Below are 25,628 nucleotides of genomic sequence, written 5' to 3' on the forward strand. Positions count from 1 at the left end.
AGAAGCCAGCGTTTACGAAGGACAATGACACAAGCCAATTAAAAATATGGGCGGAGAGGGGGGTGGAGCTTCAAGTCCATACTCCAATACTGCATGCCTTGCAGCAGCGCATGCGCTGCCCAGTCTTGAACTAAAAAAGAGAAATGATATTGAGGACCCACTGCGATGAGTTCTGCCATAAGCACGGGAGTACAGCGTTCAAGTGGGCCCAAGGGTAAGCGTTGTTAGACGCCGAAAACAGAGGGGATTTATGCATGTCCGAACATGATTGCAGTAAGAAAACGATCTAACAATGGAGCAGATGCCCATATGCAAGAGAAGAGTCTCTATACTTAGTGACTTGAAAGAATTCTTCGAAGAAAAACAAGTTGCAAATGTCAGAGCCCAACACTAAATAGCAGATGTATACAGAGCATGTGTATCCATAGACACACATACTACAACCCATATATTTCTTGGTCATTCTGTTCTGCAGCGGCCTTGAGTGTTCAGGTGTAATTCAGATGAGGCAATTGTCATCACCTATTAATTCTAAAAATTTTCTTTCACAACCTTTTCAGTAAGTTGTAAGGAGTAGCTACCTGGAGGAGTGGAGTAGATGCCCAAAATAGAGTTTACTGAGAGTGCTTGGTAAAAATGAATATGATGAGAAGGTTTAGCCGGGTTTATTGAATAAAACAGAAAATATCTCCATCACCAAAAGTGTGAGTCAGGGTAGCAGCCAAACCTGTGGTCCTAGAGATCCCTAACATTTCTAATGCTATCGATACTACACACAGAGAGTGGGTCCCATGAAGTGGTGATTTGCTGTTGTAGCTGTACTTCCCTCTTCACCAAGAATTGGCAATGCCAATAGGTCTCGCCTTGTTAACCTATAACCTTTTTGCTTTGCCAATGTTTTTTGCCAATGCTGTGCCGCATCGTCAAATATTTAAATTGAAAACAATAACAGATAGAAAAAGTGACAATGACGTAGCTGCTGCTGTGTCAGTACATAGGTGGGTGCATGTGTAATTATGCATGCCGCACCCATGAAAGGACTTGGCACCCTGTTCTTTTATTTTATTTACTGAACTAAAATGATGGACACCACTTAGACCGGTAAATATCAGCAAATGGCAGCTGCCAGGCCTACCAAAAAATAAATGACCAAATGGGGTGGGGAAGCAGGTGGGGGGAAGCAATGTGCAGACCAAGGGGAAGCAACTGAGGCACATAAACGTGCTTTGTGCAATTTGGAACAGCCCAGCAGCAAATGGCAGCTGCCAGGTCTCCCCAAAATATTACCACAATGGCGAAGGGTAGGTGAACAATAGAGGGGTGAGGAGGAAGGTTGAGTGGGAAGCAATGGGCATGTGTGTGTATTGTAGGAGGCTGGCTCAGTAAATGGTATCCACCTATGGTGAGGCACTGTGCACTGCGTCAAGGCAAACCTTGGTGATAGTGTTTAGGTCCCTGAAAACCAGAGCTCTCAAGGGGTAGCTGTGAAGAGCAGCTAAGGCTTATCAGAAAGGGTGTAAAGCAAGTGCACGTACAACTATAGTCAGTCAGTAAGCTTTTCAAACAAGAAAGAACACCAGGTGAGTATAAAAATACTTAGTATTTATTAGTACACACTAGACACTAACTTGGTATATCTCCTGCCTGGAGAGATCAATTACACACAAGAAATACTTTAGAAAGAGGTAAATAGCATAGGAAAACTCAAAGGGCCCAACCGGGGGAGGGAAAACCATATTCTAAAATAGTGGAATGTGTGGTAAGTACCAAAACAGAACTAGTACCCAAGGATGGAGGACCCCAGGGGAAACACAGAACCACCCCAGGTGAGTAATCAGGCACCCCAAGGCACCCGGGTGCAGAGTGGTTATACTGGGTCAACGTCCATAGGATAACACAGGGTAAGTCACAGTTGGAATTTTACTTCCCAAAGACCTCGAAGGAACCACTTTGATCGAGGAAGGTTGTAGAGCCACCCCACTCGTGGATACCCCAGGAACCAGGATACCCACACCAGGGAGCCCAGGTGCATTGGGATGAAGTGGAATTGGAAACGCCGGTAGACGCCAATGGAGGTTTGTGGAAGATCAGCATCTACAGCGTCTTGTGGACCAGGCCAGTGGAACCAGAATGAGGAATCCAGAGGAGAAGAACCTGAAAGCAGACGGGACAGATCCAAACCACCCAGAGGCGACTAGAAGCACAATACCAGGCATGGTTGGAGGTTCTTGCTGTAGCACGGTGAAGCTGAAGCAGCAGCTGGGGAGCCTAGGCGATGATGCAGGAGCACAGGAGCCGTCCACGAGCTGTCCTACACCAGTCGACGAGTGCAGGAAGGTCAGTGGCCGGCAGGTCCACCAACAAGCCCTAGCAAATGCAAATAAAGATTGCCGGGAGAAGATGCTGTGTTGCAGAAAAGCAAGGTCTGTGGGACAAACCCAACAAGAGTAATCTGGGCTGGCCCTCATCACGCAGGACGGCCAGCAGGGATCAATGGAGTCCCTTTGAGGACCTTCTGGCAGTAGGCACAGGGAGTTGCAAGGGAGCCTCAACAGCACACAGGTGATGAAGGCCCACAATGCAGAGGATACAGGCAGGGCATCTTTCTTCGAGCTGTGCAGTGCTGGAGGCTGGGGCTTCCTGGAGCTTGAAGATCTTTTGTGAAGAGAGGCAACACGCCTTGGTAACAACAAATAGACATGGTGCACAGGAAGGCGGTTCACATCGGCTGGAGAAGAATTAGTTGTCCAAGTTGCAGAGAAGGCTGGTCAGGACTCTGGAGAACCAACAAACCACCACTTGTGTTGCAGAGCCGGGCGATGCCAGTGGGACAACAGGATCAGCAACCCAGTCATCGACAGAGGTGCCTGTAGATGCAGGAAAGTGGCTCCTTCACTCCAAGGGAGATTGCCTCGGGCTAGGACGGAGGATGATTCCTTGGTGACTCGGAGGATATAGGCCACAGAGTTGCAGAACTTGGAAAATCACAGAGAAGACGATGCAGCAGGAATCTTCCTACCGAAGCAGTCTTGTTGTAGGTCCTGGCTTGAAGAACTGCAGAGTTCCAGTGTCCACCAACAAAAGAATATTTGTGAAGTCTTCAGGCAACAGGAAGTTAGATCTAGACGTTGTTGTCTGGAAAAATGTAAGGACTCACCCTCAAAGGAGCCATTAAGTAACACTAAAACGGGCAAGGGCAGATTTGATGGTGACCCATCTACCAGAGGGGGTGAGGGATGCTGCTCAGCTGCCCTAGCCAATGAGATGCTCCCAGGGGAAGAGATTCAACATGGCAGAATCAAGTGGCCACCTGGAGGAGTTCTGGGCACCATGCGAGAAAGGAGCTGGACAGGGGGATGGACACTCCTCTGTCATTCATGTGGTTTGAGGCCAGAGAGGGAGCCAAGGGCTCCTGAACTGGGCACAACTGGTTTATGGATGGAGGACACCAAATGTACCCTTCAATGCAGTCTGGTGGCGCTCGGAAGCTCCTTCACCCTACCATATTCTAAAGGGGAGGTGGTCACACCTCTCCTTCAAGGAAATCCTTTGTTCAGCTTCCCTTGCCTAAGTTAGACTCATCAGCAGGTGGGCAGCAGCACATGCTTGCAGGCAGGCCCTGTTAGGCTACACAGGTACGTATTGGGGGTTCTTCTAAGATCCCCCAAGTACATGGTTTCACGCTACTAACACTGGAATCTGTGTAGCTGCATGATTCCAACATGTTTGTTACCAAACATGACATGGTTCGGGCAGCCATTATGTTGTTGGGCATCTCGATTTGACAGTGATTACTACATACCATTTACTGGCTGTTCTGCACTTACAAAGCCCAGAAATGGAGTCTGGGGGTTGTAGGGGTGCCTCTGCCCATGCAGGGGCATCTGCACACTTAGAGCCATGCACCCTGCCCTTGGCCTGAATGGCCTACCTTAGGTGTGACTTATAGGTTGAAAGTGCAGTGACAAGGATAAAAGGGAACCCTTATATCCAAATTGAAAGGTGCAAGCACCATTTCACCCAGACTGTAATGGCACCTCTGCAGACACAGTTTGCATGGGCTCCTATGGGTGGCATACTACATGCGGGAGCCTATAGGAGACCCCTGGTGTACCAATGCCCTGGGTACCTCAGTACCATATACTGGGGACTTATAATTGAACCCCAGTATGCCAATTCTGGGGTGTACAAAGTACTTACCAGAGAATGTATAGGAGAGAGCGATGCCACTGATTAGCAGGATCCCAGAGAACTTCAGTCAAAACACACTGAAACCAGGCAAAAATAGGGAGAATGCTTGCCAGAAAGATTCTACTTTCCTACAGGTATTTAACCCCTTCCGTGCTCTGCGCACGACCGTTGGCCGACGCAGCCCCGCCCACTCCATCAAACGCCTGCACCGCGGCAGAATGTTCGCCGCGGTAAAGGTGTTAATGGAAGAAGCATCACAACTCAGTTGAGAGAAAGAATGGTAAAGAGGCTATAATTTGGGGGGAGGAGGACACCCCAAGAAGAGGAAGCCATGCAAACATGCAAACGAATAAGAAGCAAGTGAATGAGAGTGACAATAAAGCCAACCAACCTAAGCAATGGGTGGATTCAAAGCTCACTGTAAGTTTTTGGTATGGTCCACAAAATGTTTTTGCCTACAAACAGATAAAACCTGTCTGGAAGGCAAGACTTAAAAATTAGGCTCGTGCAGATCAGATAGTACACAAGCATCCTTAAAGGTACTAAAGTAAAAGGTTAACAGGATACTACTCCCCCCCCCCCCCCTCCCTCACCATCAAGACAAAACAAAACTGATAATGGTAGATATTTCAGACGGATGATCCGGTCTGGCACCAACCAACTGTTCGGTTCGTTCTGGTGGGAAATCAGCGAGACGCTGTCTCATACAATTTTCAGAAGAACATAAAAAAACATGTAAAGCTGTTGGGGAGAGGGAGTAAACGGCTACATCCTTTCGTAGATATCCAGAAAACATAGCGTGATGGCCATTTAAGGAAACGTGGGAACGCATGGGCGCCTGTTAAGACCATCTGTGAGGAATGACGCTTGTGCTGGCTGCATCATGAGACTTGGTTTTCACAAGGTATGTGCTCGGCAGTAAAATGAGGATGTGCTTTCAGAGTACGGCTCAACTCCTTCGCATTATAAGAACATAACAAGTACTAAACAATAGCCCGATGTGGTCCTTTGTTCAAACTGTAGGGTAGAAGGTAACGGAGAAGCAGTTTTACTGGGTAAAGAAAAAGAACTCCCATAGCTAATCTGCTCACAAATGAGGTGGTCTTTTAACGCGGAGCTCCGGCAGCAATCCTCAGATTCCAAAGGAAAGCATGCGATTTGCATTCACTGCAAACAAGGTGAGAGGGGCGTGTTCTACCAAGCCATGGGCGGCCTGGGTTCGGTAATAAGTCAACCTCTGACTGTTGACCTTAAAGTTTTTCGTTGTGCCAGAAAGCGAGCACGGTGTCGTGATGCCACCACGTCTAAAGCCTCTTGCAGCTTTCAAACACTTCCTTCAAAGGTACTCGGCGCTGGGTGACTGATGCACAGCTTTGGGCTCATGAGTGAAATATGGGTGAAGGACGCTGATCTCAGGCTTCAAAGAGTGTAAAGTGCTCATGGTCACTCGACTCCGGCGCACTGGGCGCCCCTTCCCTGCCCACATCTAGAGGCTTTCACCAAGAACCGAGCTAATGATTATCGGCTCACCAAGGACAGGTCAACAATCACTTGCGTGACAAACTCATTCATGAAAAACGCCAGATTTTTAAAAAAATGTTTTACAAAGAGACCTGATCTTTCACAACATTCGCCCCAACTGTACGCTGAGCGCCAAAGCAACTAAGAGCAACGCCAGTAGTATAAGGGGACACCATAAAACGTTCCAGATTACCTTTTTTAAAACTATTTAGAAAATGTAACGTTCCTCCTGCCAGGGTCGCAGGCAACATCAGCCCAGACTTGCAGCAAATTATTATCACCACTAAGAGCGAAGGAAGAAGTACCTTTAACTTTACAAGATGCACTGTTCACACTGAGAGTAAGACAGAACATGACAAATAACCTCTGTTGCTACTGAGTGGCCCTGCCAGAGCTCAGACTTTCCCCCAACCAACGCCCCCACTGAGATGCAGTAAAAGGGCAGACTTTATAACAAGCGTCCCTCCCACTGACGGATGACACAGTAACTTAGCCTTTACATCAAAGCCACTCCGAATGAGCAACACAGCAACCACTCAGACTTTACACCAATCACTACCAATGATTCAGCAACAGCTCAGACTAAGCATTACCCTACTTAGAATGACACATTATGAGATTTGATTTCACACCTTTAAAAACTCAGACTGAGATTTGCAGCAATAGCTCAGATTTTACACCAACCGCTAACCCACTGACAACACATGATTACTACAGATTTTACACCTTGCACTGTCCTTTCTGAGTGGCAAAGCAACAGCTCAGACTTTACTGAAACCACTCCTACACCAGCTCTAAATTTACAGCAGGCCTTCTTCACATCGACAGGGACAGAGCTGCAGCTTCAGCCTCCAAAATCACAAGATGTATCCTCACTGACCGCAAGATATCTTCGCCGACTTTACTGGAGAAATTGTTTCCAATAAGTTGGCCAACCATCATCTGGGACTTCACACAACACCTCCTTTCCACTGATTGCCCTATGACCAACTGGGAATTCATATTTTTGCTTCCAAGCTCAACACAGCAACAGACATTGCATGAAGCATCTTTTCATTGAAGAGCAACAACCGTTAATGTTTTTATACGAGTGGTTACCAGAGAGCAATGCAGCTTGAGCAGTGACTAAAAATATCTCTCACAGAGATATGAAGGGAGCATCAGCTCCAACTTTACAAGGCGCCTCATTCCCAACCAGAAACATACAGCAGTATCTCAGATTTCACCTGAAGCATCATTCCCAACAACAGCAATGCAGTACCACCTCTAACAATTACAAAATGATTCCTGCCCACCAACATTTATGCAGTATAAATTTCAAAATCATAATAGCCATTGTTCTTCCCAAGAGCAACAAAGCTTCCAATTTCAGTTTGCAAGATGCATCACTTTCACCAAGACTGATGGCAGCACCAGTGACACGTTTACAAGATGCATCCATCATTCCAAGACTGCCAAAGCAGCTGCTTTGACTATATAATGTATCATTCCCATTGAGAGCAATGCAACATCGGCACCAGCTTTACAAGAAGCTTACATTCGACAGACTGACAAAACATTAAAAATAATTTAAAAAATGATTTGTTGTTCTCACTGACAGTGACAAAGAGTCAGCTTTTAAATGACAAGATGCATCATTTTCCACAGAGCGTCAGCTCCCACTTTACAAGATGACTCATTCCCAATAAGGCAAAGCAGCATCAACTCGGACCGAACACCGTCGACTGTAAGATTTGCTTTTAGGCCGACTCTGGCCTTGGAACATTCAGACTGTTTCCAGTGTTATTGCGTGGAACTCCTTCCACACCCATCGCTTTATTATCTGGTTCTATTCTAGACCTTTTGAAATAGGCCCTACCTGGCTTCCTTACAACCTACACTGCACCCACCAGACTCTCTGGGGAACGCAACTTCGTGTAGCAACTTACATCATTTACAGTCGCCTAATGAGCCCTGATGAAGTTCTCTTCGTGAGAACGAAACGCGTTGGCTGACTATAAAACTCCAACCTCGTAAGATTTAACTGATTAAAAATAAAGACTTTCTTTGAAACTCAATACTGACCTTCTGGACTTCGTTACTTGGCACACGCTTAACCCCTGCTTTTCTTCGGCTCTGCTTCACAGAGGCAACACTTAGGGTTTGCTGCACAAGGACTTCTGATATACTTGAAACTAGCGTGAGGTGCGGAAGCATCAGTCCGCCGTTAAATAATATCTGTTTCAATACCTAAGCAGCATCAAGTGTGACAGAAGATGTATTACTCCAAAAGTGACAAACCATTAGCTCCAGGCTAGCAAGATGCATCTTCCAATAAACAACGAGTAAGCGTCTGCTCCCCTGTCACAAAATGCACTAATTCATTCAACATCGAGGTAGCATCATCTGCAACTTTAAAGGAGGCATTATTTCCACTGAACTGAACCATATGCTCTAATCTTACTTCATGCATCCACCCCTCCAGCACAATCAGCTACAGCTTTACAAGATGCATAATGTCCATAGACAGTACAGCTGCATTAGCACAGAATTAACATAAGGTACCATTCCCACAAAGAGAGATACGTCATCAAGTCTGACTTAACAAGATGAACGTTCTCAGGCAAGAATGAAAAGCATCAGACTAATCTTCACTACAAACTGAGAACATTAGCCTTAACTTAACTGGATTCCCACTAGAGGTGAAGCAGACCCACCTACAGCTTTAGTAGATGCGATGTTCCAGCTGGAAAAGATGAAGCATCTCCCCTAGCTACATACAATATACCTTTCCCTCTAAGAGCAACACATCATCATCATCATCCCAAGCTTTACAAAAAGCCTTACTTGCAGTGGGGATGGAGTATCAGCTACAACTTTAAAAGGTGAACTGCTCCCACTGAGAGTGAAGCAGCGCCAGCTAACACTAAACAAGATGCATAGTTCCATTGAGACCGAAGCATCATCACGTTGACTTTGCATGATGCATCGTTCTCATAATAGTCATAAAGCATCACATCAAACTTTACATGAACCATTGTTCTTATCTAGAATGATGCCTCAATAGTTCTGAGTTTTTAAGATGCTTTTTACAGAGAGAGCTATATATACACCATAGGTTCTGGTCACTATAGCTGAAAGACTGGAATCTATGACGCCCAAGAGGTCTACTGAATTAACGGTCTGGTTCGATGTGATAAGAGAGATGATACTCGAATCCCAATGCACCTACAGCCTCAAGTTCCTAGTAGACAGTGATCCCCAATCTGTAATTCACCATTAGAAGTAAGTAATTTATTTGTATAAGTTAATTAAAACCTTTACAATATTCACTCAACGACATAATTCATCAAAATAGAACCACAGTTTCATCATGAGAAGTTTCAAACAATAAAAGACTATGGTACAACTTATGTAAACTACGCAACATATTTTGTTTTAGCTGTGCAGTGCTTCTGCGGAATATCAGTTCATTCAGTATCCAGTAAGCAGTCCTTAATTTCCAGATTTTGTCAGTCTCGTAAAGTGCCTGGTGCATTGTGCGTGAAAAAAGGTACTGTTGGATTGCATATATGATAAAATAACTAAAAAGTTTTTATTTATTTATTTTAAGTTTTGACGTAATGTGTCTAACTTGTCAATGGACTTATGGCAAAATAAGTACAGAAGATCCGTTAAGTGCCTAATGCCCAGTGCTTGGAGATCAATGTTTTTTAATCTCTTGATATGGAAGGCTGCCATGCCTCAAACAAGACTTTTTGCGTTGTGTGATTCCTTTTGGAGGGGCCGGCTCCGGGAAGTGGCGAGCCCTCATTCAAGAAGCTGCTTATTATGCGCCAGATCTCTTCATTTTTTCCTCTGCCATCCCCATGAATTGTACGAACCAGCACACCAGCTGTTCGTCTCCACCTCCAAGGCATGCCTTCACTGCGTGTCTGCAGGATCTTATTCGCCTGTTATGGAAGATAGATTTCAGAAGCACTCGTCATTCAGGATCCAATTCTCGACAGATGCAAAGTAGATGAATGATGCTCTATTCTACTTTCCCGCATAGGCGACACTTAGTTGTTTCCGATGGTCGCTTCCATGTTGGGATGTGCAGCAGGACTGGAAGAATACCCATTCAGGAACGTAGGCATTTTAGATTTGTTATCCTATTATGGCTGGGACCTGGATAGTTTTGCGGTAGGGGTCTTGTGTAATTCTGCAGCACGAACCATCCGTGGCCCCTTTCCCTGAGCGTTGCTTTGTCCTCTACTGCTGACAGCCTTTTCACTGACTTGTTTACCAGTAACTTGAAGCTATTATGCGTTCCCGAGGCTGCCCAGAGATCATTCAGGCCTAGGCGGTTTATGGATGCTGTCAGATAGTCCCTCGCTGCGCAAACCTTGCTTGAGTTTATCTCATTGCATAGGTGGAAGGAAGTTCAGAGAACTTTGCTCGGACCTTCTGATCCAATGCCAGCATTTCACTTAGGTGCCATTGTGGGCTATTTTTTGAGACTGTAGACTTAACTCCAGCCTAATTTGAGCAGGTGTGACGTAATTTGGGAGGTTAAAGATTATTCTTGCTGATCTTGACAGGGTATGGGCCAGAATATCCGCGTCTCTTCCCCTGAGGCACTCGCTCCTGTAGGTGATGGCTAGGATTAGCTTTGCTTGTAAGACCTGTAGTAGTGGGCTGAAGCTTGGGCCAGCAGTTTTAAGTTTAAGGGACTTTAAAGCTACCGCTATTGAGTTACCTCTCCTCTTTATGGCTTATTTTTGTGATTTTTAAGTGCCCTTGTAGGCAATTGTCACTCCTAGATACATGTATTTGTCCACGACTTCGATGGGTGCGCCTGCCAGATACCAATGATGTTACCCCGAAACCAATCCCAGGATGCTTGTTTCCGGTTCAGGGAAGACCTGGCTTGGCAGTTTGGGCTGGACAGTTCCCATGAGGCACAGGGTCAAGACTGATTTGCATACAGCTAGGTCTGAACTGAGGTGGCGAAGTGAGCTAAAGAATGATAATGGATTCAACCCAGATCTGTGACTGGGGGTGAGTGTCTGAAAAGTTTCAGCACTCCGTCTATCATCTCCTTGTGCTTGCTTCATTCAAACTATATGACCGCAGGAGCCAGAGTGAAAGGTCGAGTTGTTGAATATTGGGATGTCTCACCTAGTCGCTGCTGTGAGTAAGAAGTTTTTGGTAGTTGGGTAGCTTCTCGTGAGGTACTAGGATAGCTCTAGTAGTGTTGCATACCATGGTTGCTGAGACCATGTGGGAGCTATTAGTATCAAGATTAATGAAGTCTGTCTGAGTTTACAGACCACGTATGGAATGAGTGGGAGAGGTGGAAAAGCGTGAGTAAATGTCCCTAACTAGTTCATCCATAGTGCATTCCCCTTGGATTGGAGTATGGGTGTCATGATGCGAAGCTTTGGCATTTCGAGTTTTCAGTTGTGGCAAATTGGTCTGTTGTAGGGGTTCCCCAATGGTGGAAGTATTGTTGTATTAACTGAGTGTGTATGCAACACAGAGCCACAAGAGAGAAGAGCAGAACATCAGGGAAACAGCGGAAATGATATGTATTTTCGTGGTTGCTTAAGCGAAAAGGAAAAAGTAGTCCCCTAAAGTGGAAGGACAAAAGTAAAGAGGTTATGCACCAAGCGAAGAAAAAACACACAATGGACAAGGCAAGTCACTGTCATTAAATAAGAAGAAAGCAAATGAGCGTGACAATATTGTCAACCAATGATAAGCAATTAATGGGCTTTAAGACCCCTGTAAAATCTGGTAAGCTGACAATAGGTATTTTGAAACGTAGACTCGAGCTAAAAATGTCACACCCAAAAAGGTTAAAATCTCAAATACTGTTCCTGGCAGTATCAGGGATCCTATTTCAGATTGCTCGTGATGTCTGTTCTTTGAGTACAGATGTTGCACATGCTTTCAATGGTTACTGCTGTGGCTTCATGCATTCAAAGGCTACCAAGGATGGAACTTCTTCTATGTCTCGATCCTGTGATAAGCAGTGGCATCATCGACTCTGCTCTTTAGATGCTGTTCTCGAAGCAGGAATAAAGCGAAGGCTTCATCTCCAGGGAAGTCCTCCTGCACCACGTTTAGGAAGTACTGAATAGAGAATGCTTCCTCTCGACGTTGCTCTCAGTCTCGGGGAAGCTTGCTGGTCAGTGGATCTGTTCCTGGACTTGGACCTCGTCTTTGAATTTGTTTTCTTCTATGGAGGACATGAGTCCAGCACCAGAGGCCGGCTACATTCTGGCTCTGCATCCACTGCTGCCAGTCCGACTCCTGGCCTTTTCCACTCCTTGCACTGACCACACTGAAACGGGGTCAGTGCCAGCCTACAGTCCTTTATTTAATATCCTAAATTAGAAAATGTAAAATTCTAGACTTATGTTTGTCCATGCAAAAAAAAGACCAAAGCAGTATTGCAGTCTTGGCCTATTTTTCCCGAATAATACTAAGAATTGAAAGGACTTAGAGCACCTATTAGGTTGTGTTCCTCTCATTTATGGTTTTCCATACAAAAGCAAACCCAATACACACATTAGGTTGTACGAGCCATCATAGGGGTTCGTTCCTAACAAGCAACGATTGTTGCACGAAGGACCCACCGCAAGCTATTTTTGCTTGTTATGCTGTGTGAGTTGGTATTATATAATATCAGGTGGTCATATGCTAAAACTGTGTAGTTGTGTTCTAAAACATTATTTCGGTCTCCCAATCACAAGGTTAAAACAGAACTAGTGGGCTACTAGGATTCCTAAAGTTGTAGGGTCTATCATGTGCAGAAGTGTGGCTCACTGGTTAGAGCGGCAGACTCTGAAGCAGAGATCAGGCCCGGGACCAGGGTTCAAGTCCCGGCGCGGCAGGGTCTTGGGCTCAATATCCGGGGACTCGATAATTCTCGCCTCGGCGCCTACTCTAATCATAGGTCCCACGCTGCAACTCTGGGCAATAGCTTGCTTAATCTCCACAACGACCCCTACAACACTGGGATGCCTGGCTTCACCTTGGGGGTGCCCAGGAGGGGCATCTCACAGGGAGAGCCAGGAAGGGTTCCACAACGTTATACAGCGCCGGGACGCCCCGTTGGGGCAGCTGTGCGCTTTACAAAATACATTACATTACATTACATTACATGTATAGCCAAATACTTCTGTCCTCTTAAAGCGCCCTAAGGGCCTGGGGCATTAGTCAGGACTTTGGGACCACTTTCATTATGAATCTAGGTCTGTCTTACGCTATTATATGTGCAAAATTGTATGCATCAGTACAAATTGAAAGAAAAATGAAAAGGAATATGTTCCCAGCGTAAATAGGACTCTTTGGGTCAAAACAAAAAAATTGTAAGCCAGTTATACTTTCCTAGCATAAGGGCAGTCAAGTATATCTCGCTTTAGTGATATGTTCTTGTCAGCAAGCCGGGGCTTTCTCCGCATCAATGTCTAAGAAGGAAGGGCGTACTGGAATCCCTATACTATCTCTCACTCCACCTTTTGAGCAATATAATGTTTTCCCATGCACCAAAAACAGAAGTTGGCATTTCCTCTATGTTATTAAAGAGTAGTAGCTATAAGGTCAACGACCAAGGGCTCGATTACGATGCCGTAGCAAACTGCTCCGACCCTCGGTCAGAGCAGTTCCTACGGCATCGTACTTGTCTGTTCGGATTCCTTTCCGACAACCCCATCAAAATGGAACCGGATTTCCAAATGGCCTCCAATGGGCTCGGAGAGCTCGTCTGCCATTTGGAAAGCTTCCAGTAATCCCTCAGGTGGCTCATTTCGCCCGAGGGATTATGATGGCAGATTTTAACAGCATTTCTGTTCCGGTCTTTCGGACACAGAAAGGCTGTGGGAATCCGACTTTGGGGGCTCTCCGCAGGGCACCCATGGGTGCAAGGCCTCCAGATGTCGGCCTAGGGGGCACATTTGATCCCTGCACTCTGTGGCAGGCACCTTAAGGTGCCTGCCACAGGGTACAGGGATGAACTGCATCTCATTTCTTTACAATGAGAGCATGCATTCCGTTCGGAATGCATGCTCCAATTGCAAAGAAGAGGTGTTAAATTAAAATTACAAGCATGAACATTGCCGGCGCCATCTTGCTTAACGTAGGCCTCTGCAAGCGCATAAGCGGCAACCATTTTAGACATCACGGACATTTCGTACACTGCTGGTCACCTGTGTGTCACCCTGACCCATACTAGCATCCCTCTGACCAACCTGGTATGTGAGCTGGGGGCTATAAACTATCGCCAGGACAAACATCAACAGCACTTGCTGCCACAAACTCGTTTTTCCTCTCATCTCGGTTTACAGGCAAACCCATGGACACCCTTACACAAACAGGTTCCCAATACCAAACAGACTCTTGCAAACATGGTTATTGCACTGCACACAGCAAGACTTGTTTTTGCCAACAAGGGGACCTGTTTTTTATCAACAGAACGGACTCTTAGATCTGGCCGGACTCACATGTTTTAGACCCTGAAGCAAGGTCCAGCTGCAAAATAAAATTGTCTGTTTGGCCTGGGTGGGAGGAGAATAACTGTTGCGCTTGTGTAACCATGTTGATGAAACAATGTTTGGCTTGTGTGACAACCTGTCCGGGGCGGGGATACCAAGCTTACATGGCACTGATCATAAAGATTACTTTGTCCTGATACTGTATAAAAGTGACCTGCAGGAGAGCTATTGTCAGAGCACCTCCTGACGATAGCCCCGGAGTCTGATGTGATGTGCTCTCCTCCGGAGAAATAAACATGTTCTTCGCCTTCCAATTCCCAGCGCCTGCCTCGTTATTTTGATCGCTATTCTTATGTGAATTGGAGGTGGTTTGCACCAAGCGGCATCGTCTTGGGAGTCAAAACTGCTTTTTCACAGAGGAATGCGACCGAACAGTGTTCGGTCGCATCCTAATTGCTGGATTGGGACAGACGACAGGTGGTCATTCGGTCCCCGATCCCAAACGATGTCAGACGGACTTTGGTCCGGCAGACACCACAATCGGGCCCAAAGTGTATTAATAGCTCAGTAATAGCTCAGTGGAGTTGCCCTTAAGCCAATCAAGTGCTACTAACAGTGATGACTTTTTATTCAAAGCACATTTTGGTTTGTTCATGGAGCCATTACCAGTGGTGATTCATTTCTGCACAAATTGCTACAGACGCTTGCCTTGATTCTCTATTATTTACCTAAACTTCCCCTAGAACCTGGAGCTCTGTCCAGCTTTCCTGAGTTCCAGTAGGAAATAATTACATGATATGTTGCTGGCAGACACAATACCTCTGAGAGCCACACGCCACCACAGGGAGTAGCCCAAAAAATTAAAATACCCCGACTTCAAACCAAAGCTCTTATGCCACCAAGCAAATGAAGCAAGTTATCACATCCCTCCACAGAAGAGCTCTCTAGTTTCTTCCATCCAGGCATCTATCTACTCATCCTTCTAACCAGCTGCTGATATTCACCATTTCACCTTTACATTCTGTCATCCATTCATAATTTCATCCATCATTCAATTCATCCATCCATATCCAAACCTATCTATCCTTTTACTCAACTCATTCATCTCTCCATCGACCCTTTTACTCACTAATTCATCCATCGTCATTCATCCATCCATCCATCCATCCATCCGTTTGTTCATCCATCCCCCCATCACTACATCCATCCTCCCTTTCAATCATCTATCCACCCACCCTTTCACTCAGCCATCCACCCGTACATGTCATCATTTTACCCTCCCCATCCATCCACTCCTTTATCCATCCATGTTTTCACTCATCCATCAATCCTTTCACTCACTAATCCATCAATGTTTTCACTAATCCTTCCATCTATTCACCCCTTCACTCATCTATTTATTATTTCACTCATTCAAAAATACACCCTTTCATCCTTCAATACACCCTTCCCTTTCACTCATTCATCCATCCACTCAGCCACCCATACTTTCCCTCACTCATCCAACCAATCAACCAACCAACCATCCTTTCATTTTGTAGCAGGCTATCTTATACTGTGAGGCAAGTTTAAAATAAAGACTTGCATATTTACAGTGCTTTCTATCATAGACAGGGACCGTGTAGCACTAAACATACACAGGTCACTATTATCAACTGCACCAACCAGAATTCAGTCCTGTGGCTCTCTGGTTACAGACACAGACCTCTGCAGTGCATTAACTAATAGAGGTTTCATAATGTATGACAGTGCATTTCTCACTGATTAACCTAAATGTTATTCATTTTTTATTCAAGCTTATTTTATAGGTCAGTTACCTTAAGATGAAACTCCGAAAAACATTACAGAATATCTTTGTATTTTTAGCCATGCCCTTACCCCTGTCCCTACGCTCACATACCCCACCCCCTTTGCGCACAGCACCACAGTTCCTATACATTTTTTATGCACTTCGACCACAGACTATATACCTTCTAAAAATGCTTGTTGAAGCTAGTGGGGAAAGCGAAGCTTTCAAAGAAGAACAAACATTGGAAATGCAATAAGTCTCACATTTGTTTGAGTTAGAGCTATTGGCACTGTAAATGCAATGTCTTTTACTTGTGGGTTAAGGACTGTATGTATGTAGTGCATAGTGGAGTTATGTGGGCTGGATTTGATTAGTTGTGGAACTGTGTGGGATTTAAGGTATTTGTGCAGTGGAATTATGTGGCATTGTGTGCTGTGGAATTATGATAGTAATTATGTGGTATTGAGTGTACTGGAATTATGGTGTGGCATTGTGTGTTAGTGTGTGTAATTATGTGGAATGGTATGTTGTTAATTGGTATGTAGTGGATTTAAAATTATGTGGTGCGCTGTTGAATTTTGTGGCAAGATGTGGAAGTGCATGGTGTGGATTGGATGTATGTCGTGTGTTGTAAATTGTGTCGTTGAGTTGTATTTTGTGGTTTGGTGTTGAATTATGTGGTGTTGATTGGAAATGTGTGAGGTTGAATTGTGTGGCGTGGAACTGTTGATAGCTTTGCCCTAATGTTAAAGAAAAAAAATAGGTAGGAGCTAAGCTTCAGATATGTGTGTTGGGTGTTTAAAATAAACGAGTTAGAGCTATTGGCGTTGTAAATGTTTTTTATCTGTGTGTTATGGAGTGAAGTGGATGTATGTGGTGTGTATTGGAATTATGTGTGTGGGATTGGAATTGTTTGTTGTGGCACTGTGTGGTGCAGAGTGGATTCGTGTAGTGCAATTATGTGGCATGGTTTGCAGTGGTATTATGTGGACAGTAATTAAGCATTGGGAGTGTATTGGGATTATGTGTCATGGAGTGTAATTTTGTGGAATGATATTTTGTGATGTGGAGTGTTATGTAGTGGAGTTTAATTATGTGGTATGCTGTTGAATTTTGTGATATTATGTTGAATTTAATGTTGAGTTTTGGGTATATGCGGTGTGTACCGGAATTGTGTTGTGGAATTATGTGGTTTGGTGTGGAATTATGTTTTGTAGAATGAATTTGTGTGGAGTTTAATAGTGTGGCATGGAACACTCTGTCATTGAGAAATAATTATGTTGAGTATAATTATGTGGCATGGCGTGGAGTGTATTTATGTGGATTGTTATGTGGCATAGAGTGGATTTATATTTACATACTCCCTAAAGAGAATATAAAAAAGATACTAAAATGTTTGCCCATATTTATTAAAATCAGTATGATTTTCATATTAATCCATTTTATTACTATTATACATCAACATAAACAACATTATGTTCTAAGTATTAAGCCGACTGCTAGTATAGAAGGACCATTGCTCATTGTCAGGGCCACTGGATGTGTGAGGCAGAAGAGGGTCGAATTATGAGGCAGGGTTGAGTAAATTATGTGGCATATTTTCTAACAGTTGTACTTAATTATTTTGACATTTTTACACTGAGTAACACTGTGTGGGCATTGGTTGTACCTGATTAGAACCAATTTAGCACTCAAATATAGCAATAAGCAACAGAAAGTTCACCAGTCCAGCTTTGCAAAAGGGCTTTCCACTGAGCGGCATTGTTAAAATCTGCAGATTACGTGGCAGATGATGGATTATGTAGCAAATGCAGCATATCTATAATCATGCTAAAATCGTCACAGCTGCACAATCACATAATTTCAGGGCTCTACTCATTGTGACATATAACCTTTAGATATATATCCATCTTCTTGTGACCTATTGTTGTGATTGACTTGAGGCCTTCGTTATATAAAAGTAGGATAAATAAAACATTTACAATTCTGCCTAACATGCAGGCAAAAGGCACCATTATGTCAAGCTAAAAATCAGTTCGGTGCGGGTTTTCGGTCCCCATAATTGGCTTAGCTTGATGTCTTTTTGGGCCCTTGAGCATAAAACGAGTTGAGCTTTTCTAACAACATGCTCCAAGAGTTGAAGATAGAGCATTATCTCCTATCTGATCATATTTTACATGACGTCTGTTGCAAGATTTACGTACCAAGAATGCTCAAGGCTTGGTTTATGCAGTTTATGCATTGGCTCCTACAACCATCCCAGAGTCTTGGGTCGACTCTGACTCAATTCTCATTATTTTAGTGGCTCAAACACTTCGAAAAATTAGAGTTACCCATTATATACAAATGGGACACCCTGATGGGTGGTACCTAGGGCTCACACTGTTTGGCGATATACAGCTCGGACTTGGTAAGATTCCGAACCCTACTTCAATGACATTTTAAAAAGGCCAAGATTCACTTTAAATAAAACAAAGAAATTACGGAATAAAGAAACTACAAACGCCATACTTCATCGTTGAATAAATATATTGTAGGGTCATCAGTTGTCTTTCAACGGTTACTGGGTAAAATATTTTAGGTGAAGGGGGTATGTGTTGTTTGCTAACCATTGTGATTGTTGTATGGTGTTGGACTTGTTTTGGCATATTTTTAGAGGACATATATCTTGCTTTTTCGTGCGATCCTGGAAATTCTAGTATCTGCGTCATGGTAGTTGACATTAAAACACACTTTTTTTCTATTTCTTTACTTTAGATGCCATTGCGTCACCCACACGGGTGCCGCAATTGTAACAAACGGCAAGCCAACCATACAAAACCACATGGGAATAGATCCGATCGCCACTAACCAACAATGCCTTTTGAAACATCGCCCCATTCCTTTAGAGACCCATGGACCGAGAGTGGAAGTAGGGTAGGCAGAGTAGCAAATCGCTGCGGGAGGAGGAATGAGGAAGTCTTTCCCTCCCGCCTTTGTAAAACTGAAAGCGTGCATGGCGTGCTGAAAAAAAAACAAGACTATATATAGCCATAAAATCCAGGCGGGAGCAAAATTCTTTGCCCAAGGGGCAGCTCCTCCCTTCCTAGTGTCTAGTGGGTGGATCCCTGCTTGCGGATCACTCCCCTTTAGCGATCAGTAAGCAGGGGTCCACTAGGGAAGGGTGCCATTGGAAAGGGGAGATTCTTCCTTTTCCGATGATACCTTTGGCGTCCGTCTACATACTTGGGGGAGTGAGATAGCCCCACGAGCAAGTAGGCGATGAAAGTGAAATGAGCCGATTGGCTCTGAAAGTGAAATGAGCCGATTGGCTCACTTCACTTTCATTTTCAATGTAATTACGTCAGAGCGCCATGCACGCGATCATCATAACATTGAAGAACACAAATGCCTCAGGAGGTTGGGGAAACTCTTCCCCAGCTCTGGAGGCTAAAAAATGAAAAAGGAAATCCCTCTGCTGTTTACAGCACGAGATTTGGTCCTCTTGTGCAGAGGACGGAATGGTTCCAAGCACTCGAGCGCCGTCGCACATAATTTAACCATTCCATCATGCACAGCGGAGGGGTTAAATAGGGATCACTGATACAATATCGGAATCAACAATATTGTGTAACACAAATATTGTGTCAAAAATATTGCTTACAAAAATATTTTGTCCCTATCCTTATTTTGATAAGTAAAAAATTAAAGAAACAAATATTGTTTCACACTAATATCATTAAAAATAGTCTAAAAATAATGTTTCTTAATATTTATATTGTTTACATTAGTTAATCATATATATTAATAAATACCAATAATACAATGATAATTAAATAAATCTCAGTAATATTTACTATCTGATACCTTCACAAGTCATGTTTGTGCTATATAAAACTTTATAAATAAAAATAAAATATAAATATATACTTATGTAAACACATTTTGCATTATAATTTTTTTGTTTAATTCTTTAAATGCACTATAAAAAACACATTATATATTTATATTTTTAACATGAAACATAAAAAATATGAACAATTTTATTCCAAAACATGAAATAAATTACCAAACAAAATATTTTTTTAAAATAAGACATTTACAAAAAATATTATAAAGATTTAAAAACAAATAAAAATATAAACAAATAGTATGAAATTAAAATTATAAACAAATAATAATTAATATATGTAACCAATATTAGAAAATGTATTGGAGCCTGGGAATAATAGATCTACTATTCCCACTCCAGTTTATGCAATATTAGAGAAAGTAACGGACTTCGGCGACGATTAAATATATTACTCCAACTCCAAACAGCCTAACAGTAGAGAAAGCATTGGACTTCAGATGGGTTAAATTTATTATTCCCCCTCCAGCGGGTGCAACAGTAGGGAACGCATTGGGACTTTGGAGGGGTTTAATAGACTAATCCAACTCCAGTCTGTGCAATAGTAGGGAAAGCGTTAGACTTCGGAGGGTTAAGATTAATTATTCCTCCTTCAGTCTAAGTAACACTAGGTGAACTGCTTCACTTCAAACACATTACATATTTGAATAATCCTATTAATTTAGAAACAAACATAAAACTCTTAATATAAACATTATTTCGTAACATACATATATATTAAAAAACAACAAATTTACATACTTTATGAACAATTTAATACATTTTCAATTATAAAATAATAGTTATTTAACTTGCCACCCTATGTCCTTACAAACCTAGCAGCCCACACTTAAACTATCATTTATGTGATAATACATCTTCAGACTCTAATATAACCTTAGATACACTCAGTGTAAACAGGCACTCACAGACTGTCACACATCCATGGAGTTACTCACACACCTAGTCAGTCATGCAAAGAATCAATCACACCTCCATTTCCTCAACTATACAGTTATACACACCTTACTTATTCAAACATATACTAACACATATTTACTCTCTTATACAATCCTTGATACAAGTTCACAATGATTCATACAGCCACTCTCACATTCACTGGCTCTTATGTTCAGTTATTTATATATGTCAACTCTCACATGGAGTGTGTTTTACATATGTACTTACTTTGACATGTAGAACTGAGATATCCATTCACTCACCAATACACTCATGCACACAGTCAACTGTCCATACAGCTGTTTCTACATGCACTTTTGAACCCATACACCTAGGGAATCAACTGCTCACACATCTATGCACAGAGTTATACACCTCCCAGCCACCCACACACATACTCAGTCTCCCATACAAATACTTGGGCAACCATTCAATAACCCATATAGTTACTGATATAGCTACTGATTTAAACATGCAGCAGTTTACAGAAGAACATAAATAATGATTGCCAAATTAAGACACTTTAATCACTAACCCATGCACTCAGTGAGACACATTTAATCATTCTCTCATACAGTCAGTCATGCAGCTACTAAATCCTTCATCCAGACACTTATACATCCACTCATTCTTCAATATGTAAGACATATTTTAACTTTACAGAAACATACAGTCACTGGGTGTTGTCATCAGTGATGTCATCAGTGATGTCATTTGAGATGTCATCAGTGATGTCATCAGTGATGTCACTGACCATGTCATGAATGATGTAATATGTGACATCATTAGCAGTGGATTGCGGGTCCGCGATATATAGTTAGTGCAACTAACTATATATGGAATTTCAATGGTTTTGTGCAAATAAAATAAGGTTTTTTAAATGCTAATCCCTAACTATATATGGTCTATAACCTATGGTTTTTTCAGTGAATTTTCAAGGTTTTGTAAATGCAAATTCCTAACTATATATGGTCTATAACCTATGGTTTTTTCTGTGAATTTTATTGGTTTTTTAAAAGCTAATATCTATAGCTGTAAAATATATTCTTTATTAAGTGACGTATCACGTAGCCCGTGAGACGCCTCATGATGCATCGCATAACCGTGACGTATCGTCTCTGCAGCGCAAACCAAACCCAAAACGTAAGCGCACCAGAACACGCTTAAAGATATATATATATTTTTTTAACCTTAATGAGACAAAATCCACACGTGCACATATCACAAACGTTTTATAATGTAACTAAAGTCCTAAAACCCTCTATTAACTACAATGCTTTTTAATGAGGTGCTATCATGTATATTGGTCCCAAGATGGCTGCCAACACTTCTTGGATGAAGTGCTTACAGCCAATCAGATCAGATGTGTGGTTAGGCTCCGCCCAGATATATATCTTTTTTTGAACCTAAATTACTCAAAATCCACGGGAGCACATATATTGAGACCTAGCAAAGGCACATCGGGCTAACAGTCCCTACAATTTTGCCAAGTTTCGTGCAAATCCATTCAGCCGTTTGAGCTAAAAGTGAGGCCAACCGCCCTATGGAAAAATGAATGGGAAAAACGCGTTTTGGGACCCTCCTTTTTTCCCGGCCCCCCCTTGACGACCCCCCCCCCCAAATTTTCAGGGGCTGCTCAGAAACAAAATGTGCCATTTTCCTGAAAATTTCAGCCAATTCCGTCCACAAACGCCAAAGTTATTAGACATAGAATTTTCAAAAGTTCCATAGAGAAAAAATCCTAACTATATAGAGACAAGATGGCGGCCGCTCCGGACTGTTTACAATGTTGACAGCCAATCAGCTACTCCTCAGACTCCCGTTACACTGCCGGTTAGCTGCCCGGTTAGCTGCCCGGTTCGCGTACCGGGACGCGTCTCTACGGCGAAAAAAATCGGAATTTTTTTTTTTTTTTGGGCCCCGCGTGACTCTATAATATCCCCCTCATCAATCCTAGGGGGTCAGAAGGGGTCTACCTCGCCCCCTTTCCTTCATTTCCCCCTTTGTTTTGGCCTCCTCTTGTCTCTCGATCCTACCGAGAGACAAGATGGCGGCCGCTCCGGACTGTTTAGAATGTTGACAGACACCGGAGAGCCAATCAGCTTCGCTTCGCAAAGTTCCGATACGCGAAAAGTACGCGAACCGGAGCGCTGCCCGGAGCGCTGTTACAGATATATATCTTGTTTTAAACGTTAATTTCTCAAAATCCACTGAAGCACATATATTGAGACCTAGCAAAGGCACATCGGGCTAACAGTCCCTACAATTTTGCCAAGTTTCGTGGAAATCCATTCAGCCGTTCGGGCTAAAAGTGAGTCCAACCGCCCTATGGAAATTAACATGGGAAAAACGCGTTTTGGGACCCCCCTTTTTTCTCGGCCCCCCCTTGACGAACCCCCCCCAAATTTCCAGGAGCTGCTCAGAAACAAAATGTGCCATTTTCCTGAATTTCAGCCGATTCCGTCCACAAACGCCAAAGTTATTAGACATAGAATTTTCAGAAATCCCATAGGGAAAAAATCCTAACTATATATACCTACTGGCTATCGCCAGTAGGTATATATATATATATATATATATATGACATTACTTTATTTATGTACCGTATACTCCCATCCTGACGACGGGGAATGAATCAGGCATGTTAATCTATGAAAGATACCAATACTGGAAAACTGCAGTTACAGTTAAGTAACGCATTCCTTTCTCTTCCCAGCTTCAACAATCTTTCAGACCGCAACCATCTACCTCCTACTCGTAAAACAGAAGGAAGTCGACTTAACGCTGGCATAATGCGCCCAAGAAGCAGTAATATCTGCCACCTGCTCTACCGCTTACCCTTCAAAAGTTGGAGGAAGAATCTCCCGTTTCAACTCAAATTGTTCACACATAACCGACAAATGGGTCTTGGACATTGTAGCCAGAGGCCTTGTTCTAGAATTCCCTCCGAATTCTCCTCCCAAAGGACCACCTCCAGCTCACCTCTTGGAGCTTTTTGTTAAAGGCGGTTCACATGGATCACCCTTTTGGGTGTCCTGCTTGTGCCCAGGTCAAGCAAGTGGGTGACCGTGCTTTTCTTCTCTAAGATGGGGTAAGGGTCACTCAATTTGGCCTGGGGAGCCCTTGGTGCCACTGGCTCCAAAGCCCACACCTTTTGCACTGGTTGAAATTCTACCAGTGCAGCTCTTTGGTCATACCAGTGCTTCTGGAGCTCCAGGCAGGCCTCAAGATTTTTTGAAGCTCTTTCCATGTATTCTGCCTTCGCGACCTTATGCCTAGTACATAGACCACAATGTCTTGTTTGGGTTCCTGGAGAGGCTTCTCCCAACCCTCTTTTACAAGACAGTGGTCCCCTAACAGGATGGCCAAACAGAAGTTCAAAGTTGTAAAACCCTCCTCCATTCTGAGGCACCTCTCTGTAGCGAAAAGTAAGCATGGTAAGAGGACATCCCATCTCCTTTTCAGTTTTTCAGGGAGACCCATAATCATGCCTTTCAATGTTTTGTTAAACCTCTCTACAATACCATTGGTTTTTGGGTGATAGGGTGTAGTAAACTTGTACTGCACTCCACACTCTTCCGCATATGTTTTAGGTAAGCAGACATGAAGTTTTGCCCTCTGTCTGAAGCCACCTCCTTATGAAACCCTACCCAGGTGAAGACACCAATGAGGGCCTAGTGGCTACCACTAATATAAATTTGTTTCCTGATGCTGTGGGAGGTTCAAGTGGACACACTATGTCCACACCTACCCTTTCAAAGGGAACCCGACCACTGGTAGTGGAATCAAGGGGGCCTTTGGGTGTCCACCTGTTTTGCCACTGGCTTGATGGGTGACACAGGAGCTGACAAACTCCTCTACTCTGAGGCATCTGGGGCCAGTAAAAGTGTCTATCTAGTCTTTTATGGGTTGTGGTTGGGTCCAGATGTACAGCTAGGGGGATGGCAGGCGGCTAAAGTTCATAAGAAGTCCCTGTACTTCTGAGGCACTACTACTCTCATAGTGGCTCCAGGGTTGGGGCCTCTGGCCTCAGTGTACAGTAGTCCCTCCTCCCAATAGACTCTGTAGTACCACTAACATCTCCCTCTTCCTGTGCAGCAGCTTGCTGCCTTAGGCTTTCAAGAGTTGGACAGGTCTGCTGCCCAAGACACAGCTCATCCCTATAGGGTCCCCATGGGGCTAAGAGCTCAGTCTTGTAAGGGTCAAGTTCCATAGGCTCAGTTCCTTCAGGGGTTTCAAAGTACTGTCCTGAGGAGACGGATCCTGATTCATTTGCTGTATAGGAGAAGGTTTCCCAGACTTCTTACATTTCCTCTTGGACGGTTGGGCCATTCTTTCAGGATCCAACACTTCTTGTTCACCCTGCTTTCGCCTTTGTGCTCTAGTCTTTACACACACCATCTCAGAGGATGTCCAGCAATGCTGCATGGGTTTTAAATTCTACCTCTGCCCATGCTGAGGTTTCCAGGTCATTACCAAGCTGACCGCCACCTGGATGCTTTGGGCTACCACTACCTGTTTCAGGCCAGTAACCCCCACCCCAGTCTGTCGCCATGGCATGGGTAGTAGTAACATTGTCCGCATTGGTGACTGGGTACGTTTTCCCAATCGGGTATTGCTCTGGGGAAACCAGTGCATCTCTCACCATAGTGACACTGGCACCTGTATTCCTCAGGACTTCTATTCTAGTCCCATTGATCCAGGGGTATTGCAGATACTACTTTAATTTGGGTGGCCACAAAGCTAAAGTGGCAAACTCAACTTCACCCTTCGTAACTAGAACTGCTTCAGTGTGCAACCTGATTTGCTCTGGGACACTGTTGATCCCATCTGCAGA

The 25,628-nt window shown here is 43.6% G+C and overlaps 1 protein-coding gene across 1 annotated transcript in view; it reads left to right on the plus strand.

Moving 5' to 3' along the window:
• The first annotated feature begins 2,130 nt into the window (after positions 1–2,130).
• Positions 2,131–25,628, plus strand: part of LOC147668336 (uncharacterized) — a 190,156-nt gene continuing 166,658 nt past the window's right edge. Inside the window, exons 1-2 of the mRNA XM_086948588.1 lie at positions 2,131–2,423; positions 23,508–23,638. Of these exons, the coding sequence (XP_086804714.1) occupies positions 2,131–2,423; positions 23,508–23,638 (424 nt within the window). The remainder of the gene's footprint in view (positions 2,424–23,507; positions 23,639–25,628) is intronic.

This window comes from Lissotriton vulgaris, unplaced genomic scaffold (assembly GCF_964263255.1).
Source record: "Lissotriton vulgaris unplaced genomic scaffold, aLisVul1.2 SCAFFOLD_640, whole genome shotgun sequence".
Taxonomy (NCBI): Eukaryota; Metazoa; Chordata; class Amphibia; order Caudata; family Salamandridae; genus Lissotriton; species Lissotriton vulgaris.